At 27.5% G+C, this 12,584-nt stretch overlaps 1 protein-coding gene across 1 annotated transcript in view; it reads left to right on the top strand.

Moving 5' to 3' along the window:
- Positions 1-12,584, top strand: part of Pi3K59F (phosphatidylinositol 3-kinase 59F) — a 52,638-nt gene that overhangs the window by 36,259 nt on the left and 3,795 nt on the right. Inside the window, exons 15-21 of the mRNA XM_067288631.1 lie at positions 3,053-3,319; positions 4,169-4,238; positions 4,364-4,513; positions 6,612-6,686; positions 6,969-7,137; positions 9,504-9,594; positions 11,876-12,001. Of these exons, the coding sequence (XP_067144732.1) occupies positions 3,053-3,319; positions 4,169-4,238; positions 4,364-4,513; positions 6,612-6,686; positions 6,969-7,137; positions 9,504-9,594; positions 11,876-12,001 (948 nt within the window). The remainder of the gene's footprint in view (positions 1-3,052; positions 3,320-4,168; positions 4,239-4,363; positions 4,514-6,611; positions 6,687-6,968; positions 7,138-9,503; positions 9,595-11,875; positions 12,002-12,584) is intronic.

The following is a 12,584-nucleotide window of genomic DNA, read 5'->3' as shown; positions in this document are numbered from 1 at the left end:
ATATACAGTAGAGAACCGAAAATCTGAATCAATTGGGGACTGGGGTTGTTCAGATTAGTGATTTGTTCCGATTACCGATTATGTACAAATAAATATAATAACCTGTCTGATGTTCAAATATTTCTCCGTTGCGTGTCGCTTCGTGTTGAATTTTTCTCCGTTGCGTATCGCTTCGTGTTGAATTTTCGTCGATTTTAAGCCTAATGAAAATTTTTATAATAATAATTGAGGCTATCGTACCGTTAAAAATTATTTCTGCATTTTGTACAAACAAAATAAATATATTGAAGAATATAAAAACATGAAAATTATACTTTAGAAATAAATTTAGTATCAAAAACGTTCGATTCAGCACGACACAGTCTGACTGAAAATTGTTCCGATTACCGGGATTCTGATTAACGAGTCTCTACTATAGTAGTAAATTGTTTTAATGATATTTATAAGTATTTTACTTATATTAAACTTTTTTGACTGATATACTTATTATGTTTTGTCATTGCATAAATATTTTCTAATAACAATTTTTATGATTTTAAACAATATATTAGTTGTAAGTTAAAATTTTTTATTTAAATTATTCTTTCAAATATCATTATTATAAAATTTATTTATTTAAATGGGTATGTATTCTATATTTTTAAATTTATAAATAATTATTTATTAAAATATAATCAAAAAAGACAGTGAACCAGACTACACTTATGGTTCACTACCTGCCAGGAGATTTTGACATTTTGCTTTGTAAAATGAAACAAAAGAGCTGAGTAACTGCAAGAAAATTTTAGTGTCATTTTAATGTTTTGCAGCACTTAATTTTAAAACTATTTTCATATATATTTGTTTTGCTAAATAAAAATGAGCAGCTGTCAAACAAAAACTATTCAATATTAGTGAAAAATTACATATTAAGTTAAGAGATGTAATTTAACAAGCAGAAAATAAGTTTTTATATGATATTTGTTTTAGTCAATGTAGCCAAATACAGAAAACCTTGATAACTGGTCAATATTTTCTGATCCATAAGACTAGGAAATGTTGATCATTTAAGCAGAATCATCACTAACTGAAGTTAAAATGTTCCATCTGTCATTGCTGTTGAAGGAACTTATTTCTTGTATATATGTATAAAATATAGTTATGTATTCAAATTATATTCGTGTTTTATATGACTAAAACAAAGCAAATTTACAATTCTTTATTGTAATTTAGATTTTTATAATTTATCCAGATTCCTATTTTCTTCTTTGTATTCAATTGTCTTGATAGCTAGTTTCTCATATAGATTATATATAGTGATTTGGTGATTTGGTCCTTAAATACAAAACAATATGATCTTACTTGAATCAGCAAAACAATATTTTAATAAACCAGCTAATGTTTTCTGCCATCTTCAATGGCCATAATTGGGCTGTTCTATAGGATTGAATGTTTTTAAAGATGATCCTGTAGAACAGTCTGATGATGGCCATTGAAGAGCTGAAAATGTCAGTTGATTTATTAAAATATTGTTGTTTTGATGATTTAAGTAAGGTTTTATTTTTTTAGATTATTATTTAATGTAGTCTGGGAGATTTCACTGTTTGTTTGTTTTTTTTTTCAGAAGCTGTTTTTGTATGGTTTAATTTTTTGTTCTGGTAAATCAGTTTTCATTTTTTGTCTCAAAGTCTAAGAGACAGTTTTTTGATAGTATGACATCTTTTAAGCTGAAAGTCCTATTCTTCACTCAAATTTTATTTATAAGATATTAAAACATAGTTATTACTAGATTAATATTGACAAAAAAATAGCCAAAACAAGTGTGAAAAGATATTAATGTAGTCAAATTTTTCTAATCATAATTTATAAGTATGTAGGAAAGTAAAAATTCTATAAAAAGCATATTTAGAGAAAGAAGATATGTTTAAATACAGATATCTGCATATTTATTTAATGCTAGTAATAAGAACTTATAGAAAGCAGTGTAGAAGGAATGTGAACAAAGCCTTATACTTCATTATTAATATTCCCTAAGGAATAATTTTATTTATACTTGTTTGAGAGATGTAACTGCTGTGAAAACATTTGAGGTACATTGAACAATGCACAGCAAAGAGAATGAATTCCTGCAATATAAAACAGGAATCCAATGGCCAGATAATAAAGGTGGTAAACTCATTCTTTGGGACCCAGATTTGAATCTGAGTCAGAGAGTTTTACAAGTAATTTGATCCTGATATGTCCAGTCTCGTCCACACTACACACTTTCAGCTACTTTGATTTTGGGCTTGGTTGAACCCATGATGAACAGGATTAAAAGGTTTCTTAGTGCCTGAGGGCAGGAAGAATTTAAAAAAAAGAACCATTGAAATTCTTATACTTCAAGCCTCTGCTTTTGTGAAAAAGAATACTGTTCTATTTTTGAGAAAAATGAACTTGACTTTAATTTTGAACTGTTAACCAGCATTATGGTTGGATCTAATGGCAAATGAATGAAAATTATATTACATCTATGGAAGTTTGATGATTTTTTTGTGAAAATACATAAAGATAGTATAAATTACTAAGATTGTTTTTATTTTTAATTTATATATACAGTGTGTGTGTGTGTGTAATACAGGTGTATACACAAACATTGCACATCTGTTTTGTAATAACTAACTGCAGTTGCACTGGAGTGTAGGTAATTGGTATTTGTTGGTTTGGAGGCTATGCACTTCCAACCTGTTCTTTGCATGGAGGTAAATCCTATTGAGGGTCCTAAGAAAGATAATGGCCTGGTGTAAATTACATAGAGCATAGTCATAGATCAGTATAAACTGATCTTGAGATGCTCTAAGACTTAAACTATGCCATTAGCTTTAATAAGACCCATGATAGGATTTTTACCATGAAGACGGTATTCGGGGTGCATGATGTTAAAACAAAAATATAACCCATTAACTATACTCTAGTGCAATTGCATTTAGTTACTTTTGTAGCAGAAGCAAGATAATAGCCTTGTGCATTGTTTGTATCTACATCCCCCGATATAATTTTTTGAAAACTTATTTTAACTTATTTTTTATAATAGATTGAAAGATTACAAGCATTGCTTTCTGATCAAGAAGCTAATAAAATGAATTTTACCAATTTTAAATCTTTGCCTTTGCCATTGGATCCTGAAATAAAAATTAAAGGCATACTACCCAATAAGGCAACTTTGTTTAAAAGTGCATTAATGCCTAGTAGACTCACATTCTTAACAATTGATAACACAGAATACGTTGCCATATTTAAACACGGAGATGATTTAAGACAAGATCAACTTATTTTGCAAACTATAACTTTAATGGACAAGGTAAGTATTTCTTAATTTTCAAAAAATCTTAATATATAAAATTTATATATTTAATTCATATGCTAATGTTTGAAATAAAAAAGGCTATCAGTTTATTAATAATTGACTAAAAATCTCTTTTTAATGAACTTCTGAATTAAATATTTTATTAGAAATTAAAAATGAAGACAAATCCCAAGCATATTTGTGTTAAAAATTCTAGCTTTTAGGACTTGACAATGTAAATTTAAAACTAAACATTATAAAATAGTTGTTCCATACAGAATAACTTCATTTGGAATAAAACAGTTTGTAAGCTATATTATATTCTTTAACATGCTGAAAAAATTTTCTTAAAAGTCCATTTGATTGTCTGCTTAGCATTTAAAAGTCTACATTGCCCTCATCAAATCTTTATAAATTTCAGAACTGCTTTACCTTAATAAAGAAGTCCATTCTTAATATTTTATTAATATTTTATTATACAAGAAGCTGTCATAATATTGCTTTATTTCATTAATATTAATTTAATGATCTTTCTTTTTAGTCAAAAATTTTTCTTTATTTTTGATTAGATTTTAACAGAAAAAACATTATTTATTTATTATTTTATAAAAATTACTCATCTGGTAAATCAATGTTTTACGTCACATATTCTATTAATGAGTTAGTTGTAACATATGTTTTAATTTTAAAAATATCTTTCACATATAATTTACATAATTGGACATAGCAACAGTCCCTGCAGTGTAATAAAAATTATTACAATTAATCCATATCTCGGATATGTTTCTTAATATTGGTGTTTACAGTAGGTAGGTTTGAATTTTCTGTAATAGTAACACTAATTAGTTAATTTAAATTTTTTAGCTTTTAAGACGAGAAAATCTTGATTTGAAACTAACCCCATACAGAGTTTTAGCTACAAGCAGCAAACATGGTATTTAAATCAATTAATTTTAAAATAATTTCAAAAATTTAATTGAATATCAAATTATAGATATCTTATAAAATATTTAACTTCTTAGCATTTAAAAATTAAAGAGATTTTTACCAATATTTTAGGATTTGTTCAATATATTGAATCTTCAGCAGTTGCTGAAGTTTTGGGAACAGAAGGAAGTATTCAGAATTTTTTCAGAAAATATGCTCCATCAGAGAATGGGCCTTATGGAATTCTACCGGAAGTAATGGATACTTACGTTAAGTCATGTGGTATGATTATTTAATTTTTTAAAAATATTCTTAAACATGCAGTTTGTACAAAAAACAGTATACTTTCAATAAATTAAAAATTTGATATAATTATAAATTGATTTGATATAATAATCATCATAACTTATAATTGATCATAATTTATGATATTTCAAAATATCATTAATAAAAATACTTTTCAAGGCATAGTAAAGTCAAGATTTATATTGTGCTATTTCAAAAATAAGACCATTTTATAAACAACACTCTAAATCTAACATAGCACCACACATTATCCCAGCAGAGGCCTTTCAGCCTTCACGATATGTTAATGCCACCATTGCCACTCTCATCAGAAGGGCTTTCTTACTATCATCTTTGCAAGCACTGGTAAACATTGAATTAGACAACATCGGTTTGGCGGTACACACTGCTGGTTATTCACGTGCTAAATTTACGCATGTGCTCAATATAGTAAAAAAATCACTATTTCCAAGCACTACGCTAAGCAGTAAAAGGGAATTTTCTGTGTTCCAAACATCATTGCCATACCTTGGACCCCTTTCTATATGCATTTGTCATATTTTTAAGCAGTGTAACCTTATCCTACCACTATCCCCACTTCCAAACCTACGCAAGCTCATTTGCAATGATAGGGACAAGTTTTCTACTCTTGAGAAGTTGGGGGTCGACACAATGTATATCAGGGCCACTAATAGAATGCTTGCCAGCCACCTTGCAGAGCACCAGGAGGATGTTGTGAGGGGTAGGCACACCACAGAACTTAAGAAAAAGGTACTTGAGCAGGGTTACAACCCACTATTGTCCCGATCAATTATGCTCAAGAGCTGTAAAAATCGGAAACTTGTTTTTATATGGGAATTTCTTCTTACTACCACTTTGGATACATAAAACACTCCTATCCTCGACCTGTCCAGTGTATGGGTCATGCTGTACAAGTGATTAAGTGACTATTAGCATCCTCTAGTATACATATAGCATGAGCCTGCATCCATGCACACCACTTTGCATATCATGGAGCGTACTGCTTGTTCAATTTCGAACACGTTTGAATATTTGTTACGTGTTCTTAACAGTTTTGACAAAAGTTTTAATTTAAATTTTAAGTGTTCTATTCTTCATCAGATTATTTCCGTTTAATTTTTAGTAAATTTTCATATTCACTTGATGATGATGACTATAGGTTCGTCAAAAGTGCTTCCGATAAGAAAACGTACATATAACGCTGATCTCAGCATTTTCACCATTTTATTAATAGATTCTCTGTAATACAATACAAAAACATACAATATAATAATTTTATTAACTTTAAAAGAGAGTCATTCAGGTTGATATCTTTAAATAGTATAATTTTGATAAGGTATTTGAATTTGATCCACATAAACATGCTAGATTTATTTTTTGATTAAATTTATTGACTTTTATTTCAATATCATTAAAATTAATAAAGAAGAAATAATTCAATATATTGGTTTAATAAATATAAATTATTGTAATATTTACTATAGTAATTATTAATTGATTAATCATTTTAATAAAACTTTAATCTCATTACTAAGTTTAAATTTATAAATTAGATTATTGATTCTGAAATTAAGATGAAATTTTTAGGCCTTTGTTATTATTTTTACATATTATATTGAATCTTTCTATTTATTATTGAGATTTTAAATGTAAATGTCTGATTTTATTTGGGAACATTAAAATTACATGATTTAAAGAAATTTTTACTTTATAAGAAGTATTTTTGTATAAGGAGAGAAAGGAAATTGAGATTTGACAAATATCTGTAAAGTTTCTGAAATAAACAATCTTAAGTTTGGTCGTCATAATTATATTTTAATATAAAACAAATTTCTATTGGTTAAATTAGCTTTTAAATACTCAATAATACGCAAAATATGAAATCATTAGATATCTTTTGACAAATGTAAAACAAATTTAAGAGAATGATGCTTCCACATTCAAAATTATTCTTGATTACATCATACTACTATCATAATTTCTCATAGTGTACTGTACATTTAATATTTTTTAAAAATTAAATTCAAATATATATATATATATATTAATACTATAATATTTTTTTTTCTTTTAGCTGGTTACTGTGTAATAACTTATTTATTAGGAGTTGGAGATAGACATTTAGATAATTTATTGCTTACAAAAACAGGTAACAATACTTTTTAAAACTTTTTTGTTTAAAATTAATTTAATAATATATATAAATTTATTACAAATTATTCTGATTATTATTATTAACTAACCAAAATTCTAGTAAGTATTATGAATTAATACTTAATGATTTATGAATTTTGTATTCTTTTAGTTTCAATGATGATTAATTTAGTTAATCATTGCTGAATGATATTTATGTAATGCTAAGGTTATGGAAAAGCTTAATGAAATGAATGAAAATTTAAATTTGTGTAAAAAAAAAATTTCTTATTTTTAGGAAAACTGTTCCATATTGATTTTGGATATATTCTCGGGCGAGATCCTAAGCCACTTCCTCCTCCAATGAAATTGAGTAAAGAAATGGTTGAAGCAATGGGAGGAATTAACTCTGAACATTATCAAGAATTCCGTAAACAATGTTATACTGCATTTCTTCATTTAAGAAGGTATTCATTGAAATTTTAAAATCTTTTATGTCATCTTTGTTTTGTTGATTCTTAACAAAATTTTTCAATTATATTTGCAATATTAATTTTACATTATAAAGATAAAATTAAAATATATATACGAGGGGAATTCAATATTAAAGGTACAGGCCAAAATTACACTAACATTTATAATTAAAGAAAATATTTAATATATTCCACAAAAACTACATACTTTTGTTTATTTCTTGACATAATAGCTGTAAATGTTGAGACATTTATCCCAGCATGACACTAGTTTGAACATCCCTTCATTATACTGTTGCTCGTCAAGTTGCTTGAAGTAGTCCAGAATGGTGTCTTCTAATTCCTCCTGATCCACAGTGTTTCCCCGCCAAAAATTTCTTTAAAGGTCCGAATAAATGAAAATCCAAGGGGTTAAATCTGGACTATATTCCGCATGTAAAATCAAACCAAACTGTGGTAGAAGCAGTGGAAATGGGAGGTCCTGCAACATCCTCCGTATAGTCCAGATTTAGCCCCTATGATTTTTGTTTATTCGGACCTTTAAAGAAATTTTTGGTGGGAAACGCTTTGCGGATCAGGAGGAACTGGAAGATGCTGTTCTGGACTATTACAAGCAACAGTGCAGTGAAGGGATGTTCAAACTAGTGTCATACTGGGATAAATGTCTCAACGTTTACAGCTATTATGTCAAGACATAAACAAAAGTATGTAGTTTTTGTGGAATATATTAAATATTTTCTTTAATTATAAATATTAGTTTAATTTTGGCCTGTATCTTTAATCTCGGATTCCCCTCGTATATATTATAACACACTATTATATCTTAGTAATGATATTAAAGTGTATTTTAATAATCTACTTGAATTCATATTACAAAAAGCTTTATTGAATAAGAATGTTTCATACAATTCCTTATATTTTTTATAAAATATTTCCAAAATTTAAGGGCTTGATCAATATGTAGACCATTATTCTAGTCCAATAAGTATAATTTTCCAGAAATAATAAAATTCTCATACAGATATAATAAGTCCAAATCAGATATGAAAATAATTTTAAAATTATAATAAATTATAGGCATGTATCCTAAAAGTCTGCATAAATTTAAATAGGATTTTCTGGTAATTTCAAATAATTTCATGTACACATAAGACTGCATATGTTTTTTCTAGAATGTTCTTAACTCCATTTATTGAAAAAGTTTACCAAAATAATGTTTTATTTTAAAAATGAAAGGAGTAAATGAATTTGATTGAAGGAATGTAATTGGCACTTTTTATACCGAAAATTGCAAAAATGGGAAATCTTATACAATTTATCATTACTCTGCAACAGGAGCACCCATGATATATAATATATAGCATCATTTCAAAGGTAAAGCAAGGGGAACCTGCAGAAAGAACATGAAGTGGCCAATGACTGAAATGAAGAGGAACCAATTAGAGGAAAAAGTGGATAAACACCTCAAAAATTGGGAAGAAAGTTCAAAATTTCACATGGGCATGTTTGCTGGATTCCGAAGGAATGTCAAATGATTCTCAAGAAAGTGAGTCTACTCCAAAATACATGATGAAGCAACTTGCTATTCAGAAAATCCTTCTATGGAAGTCGCACAATGGAATGTGAAAGGCATAAAACAATCTTGATGTGGTTATGGACAACAAGTCCTATTTCATTTTTGATAAAGTGAATGTGTTGGTAACAGTCATTATTTCACCAGAGAAGACCTAGATGTTAATCCTGAAATCAAATTCAAACAACACTATGTTTTTGTTGAAGATGCTGGAAAATTTTTTACAATATTATCAACATTGGCTTATAATGACTTTATTACATAGTATGATATTAATTCAGAGTGATACACAACAAAATATACAAGATGCAGAGTATTTCTTAAAGAACTAAATCAATTCTTAGTTGAACTGTTTATACAAGAAAGACAGCATATGCTTAAATACTAATATTGTCAACATTAGGAGAGAGAAGCAAGACAGAAGAGAAGGACACTAATAAAAAATGAAAAAGATTTAGATTCCATTTATTGTCTAAAGATATCAAAATAAATGTTATGCTCCAAATGTTTATATAAAAATTTTTATTAAATATAGATATGCTTTTGTTTTAAAATACTGAAGATGTTGAAACATAATTTAAAATTGTTCTTTTGTTCCGAAATAATAGCTATTTAATGTAGATGGAATTGAATTGAAAGGATTGAAAATTTTCAGTATTAAATAAACACAAATTCTTATTTTATTTTAAAAAATAATGAAAAAAATTAAATATTTTATTCAATTTTGCATTATTTGTTTCTCTTAATATATTTTTATACATTATTCATTAAAAACTTCTTTTTACAGGCATGCTAATTTAATTCTTAATTTATTTTCATTGATGGTTGATGCAAATGTGCCAGATATAGCATTAGAACCTGACAAAACTGTTAAAAAGGTAGGAGATTTTATTCAAATATGATTTTTTTAATAAATAAAATTTTTCCCGTGAATCAAAAGGTGAAATTATATATAGTATACTGTTTATATTATAATGTTACTACAAATATATTAAATTTAGTAACATTTTGATATGAAATTCTGAAAATTATGTGGATTATATAAAAATAATTTAATGATGATTAAAATATATATTAAATTGTCTTTAACAAAATTTTTGAATATGATGATGTATGACAAGGATTACTATCATCATCTGATTGAATTTTTAAGCTTTCATAAATATTTAAAACTGCATATAGAGTTAAAATCAGTTTTACGATATTGAAGGCACAAATTAACATATGAAATAAAAAATATGACAAAATCTATAACATTTATAATGAATTCTCTATTGTTATTTTTATTGTTTAAAAAGCTTCAGTTAATATTGAAAGAGTAAGCATTGGCATTGTTTCATTTTATGTTTCCATTTTGGTGCATAAATTATCTGTGTATACACAGAAAATTCTAAATGGATGACAAATACAAAGCATCAAGACAGTTTTTATAATTAGGTTTTGTTTTTGATGTATAATGTTAGTAAAGTTAAAAATTACAACTGTTCATAATTGGCAACCGTTCCAGCATGCCAATAATACAATGAAAAGTTCACTTAGTTCATATTTTCCACATTTGTTTGTCAAGAAGACACCTTATGACCTACGAGCAGTTGGCTAGCAGTAACACTTTCTTTGGCTATAGTAGAACTCAGTCAGGAAGATGGATCCAAACTTGAATTTCCTGCTTCCACCTTGACTTTATATAGTTGCCGACAGCCGACCAATCAGCGGTTTCGCTGGTCATAGCTCTAGTCCAGGTCTGCCACATGGCGTGATGTTTTTGCCAACTGTCTCTTCCTTGAGACGCATGCGCTACCAATTCAAAATTAACCATGTTCATCCATGATCTCTCCTCGGCAGCATGCATTACCAGTTCAAATTGACCAGTCGTGTCATTACGCGATATCATCTTGAAAATGTTATAAAAACAATATGTTATAGAATAAAAACAAGAATTTGGAATTAGTTTCATAAAAAAAATTTTTTTTGATTGTGTACAAATAGAATTAAAGAGATTTTATTTGTACACTAACAAGAAAAACTTTTTTGATCTATAAATATATGTGATTTGAATTATTCTATTGAAACCAGCATAAAAGAAAATATCTGATAATCTTAGATATATTCCAAAAATTCATTTTCTTTCATCTGTCTATTTATTTTTACATTAGTAAAAACAATTTATCAGAGTTTGATTGAATTGATTATTATTATTTTTTTTTATTTTAACAAAACTGGCAAAAAATAATTCATTATAAATTCATTTTGTAATTTGAAGAGTTACATACATTAATTTCAGATTGTTGAAGAACAGAAAAAATTTTTTTTTATTACATTGTTCATTTTTAAAAACATTTTCATAATCTTATAATATAATCGAGATGGGTTGATAATAATAATAATAATAAGTACAGAACCCAAACGGTTAGGAGTTGAAAGTTGAAATTTAGTACTCAGAGTACGTCACGAGAATGTACACTAAGAAGGGATTTTTCGAAATTTCCCTCCACGGAGGAGAGGGAGAGGATTAAGTCTTACTTTGAAGAACTTGGCTTCAACTGTACTATTTTAGATGCCATTTTTGCAGGAAATCGAACATATTTTTAGACCCTTCTACAAATTCTCAACAATATTTAGTGCTCCATCGTATTCAAAGTTAACACAGGGAGCGCATGCACATATGTTCGCTTTATTTGAACTCTTCGTCTTAATGTTCAATTTTATGTTCGAATTCATATTTATGAATGACTCTGGAAGATCCAGCTTAGTTTTGGAATTAAGTAAACCTGAAGAAGAACTTGCAAAGGATTTCTTCTTCAGGTTTACAAAATGTTCACTATTCATCACTTAGTGGTACTAAGCACTGGTTAGTGGTTGCAGTGAGTTTTAATTATCATTATCCCAGTGTGGTAAGCAGATATCTAAAAATTCTCTAATTAGTCTTGGAAGAGGGGGGCCTAATTCTTGCACCTGTTGAAAATGGGTAAGATCAACTATAATGTAATAATCTTAATTTTATATAAAACTAGCAGATGAGCCCGGCGTTGCTTGGGCAAAAAGTAACGATAGCAAAGATTGAGTTGAAATGAATAAGGAAATCATAAACTCAGATCTGTTTTGTCAAAGTTATGAAATGTTTCTAATGAAGTTTCTAATGAAAATAATTCTTTACTGTAGGTTCAAGATAAATTTCGTCTTGATTTAACAGACGAAGAAGCTGTTCATTTTATGCAAAATTTAATAGATGTTAGTGTGACAGCTGTTATGGCTGCTTTGGTAGAACAAATACATAAGATAGCTCAGGTAAGACTATTTCAGTGTATTTATTATTTTGTATCTTAAGTTTCTTAATCTACAAATATCAAATTTGCAATAAAACTAAAATATTAGAGTTAAGATTGGTATATTACATTGGATAGAACAAAATGAAAAATACCACATATAGTTGTATACATAGATGCTACATGTAATGAAGTTTTATGCCAAAGTAAACTGCCTATAGAGAATATGGTTGATATAAATTAAGTATATCAAATAATAAATATGAAAGAGCTATTTCATAAAATTCAGCTCAAATATTCAAGATTTTATATTGTTAATTCTTGTTTAACATAATTTTAATTTTTTACAATATCTTATAAAGATTAAAGATGAGAACAATGTATATGTTACAGTCAAAACCCATTTTAACTAGTTGAAACTAGTTTATACTGGACGTCTTTGTTAAAACCCGTTTTGTCTAGTTAAAACTAGTTTTAACTCAAATTCATTTTTCACTAGCAGTAAATTCTAGTTTTAACTAGACAAAACCCGTTTTGTCTAGTTAATTTACTGCTGTACATGTTTTGATTTTAGATAAAACTAGTTTTAACTTTTAACATTAGTT

The sequence above is a fragment of the Centruroides vittatus genome, unplaced genomic scaffold (assembly GCF_030686945.1).
Source record: "Centruroides vittatus isolate TY-2023 unplaced genomic scaffold, ASM3068694v2 scaffold_861, whole genome shotgun sequence".
NCBI classification, from domain to species: Eukaryota; Metazoa; Arthropoda; class Arachnida; order Scorpiones; family Buthidae; genus Centruroides; species Centruroides vittatus.
Note: the sequence above shows the minus strand (reverse complement) of the source record. Positions and strands in the feature narration are given on the sequence as shown.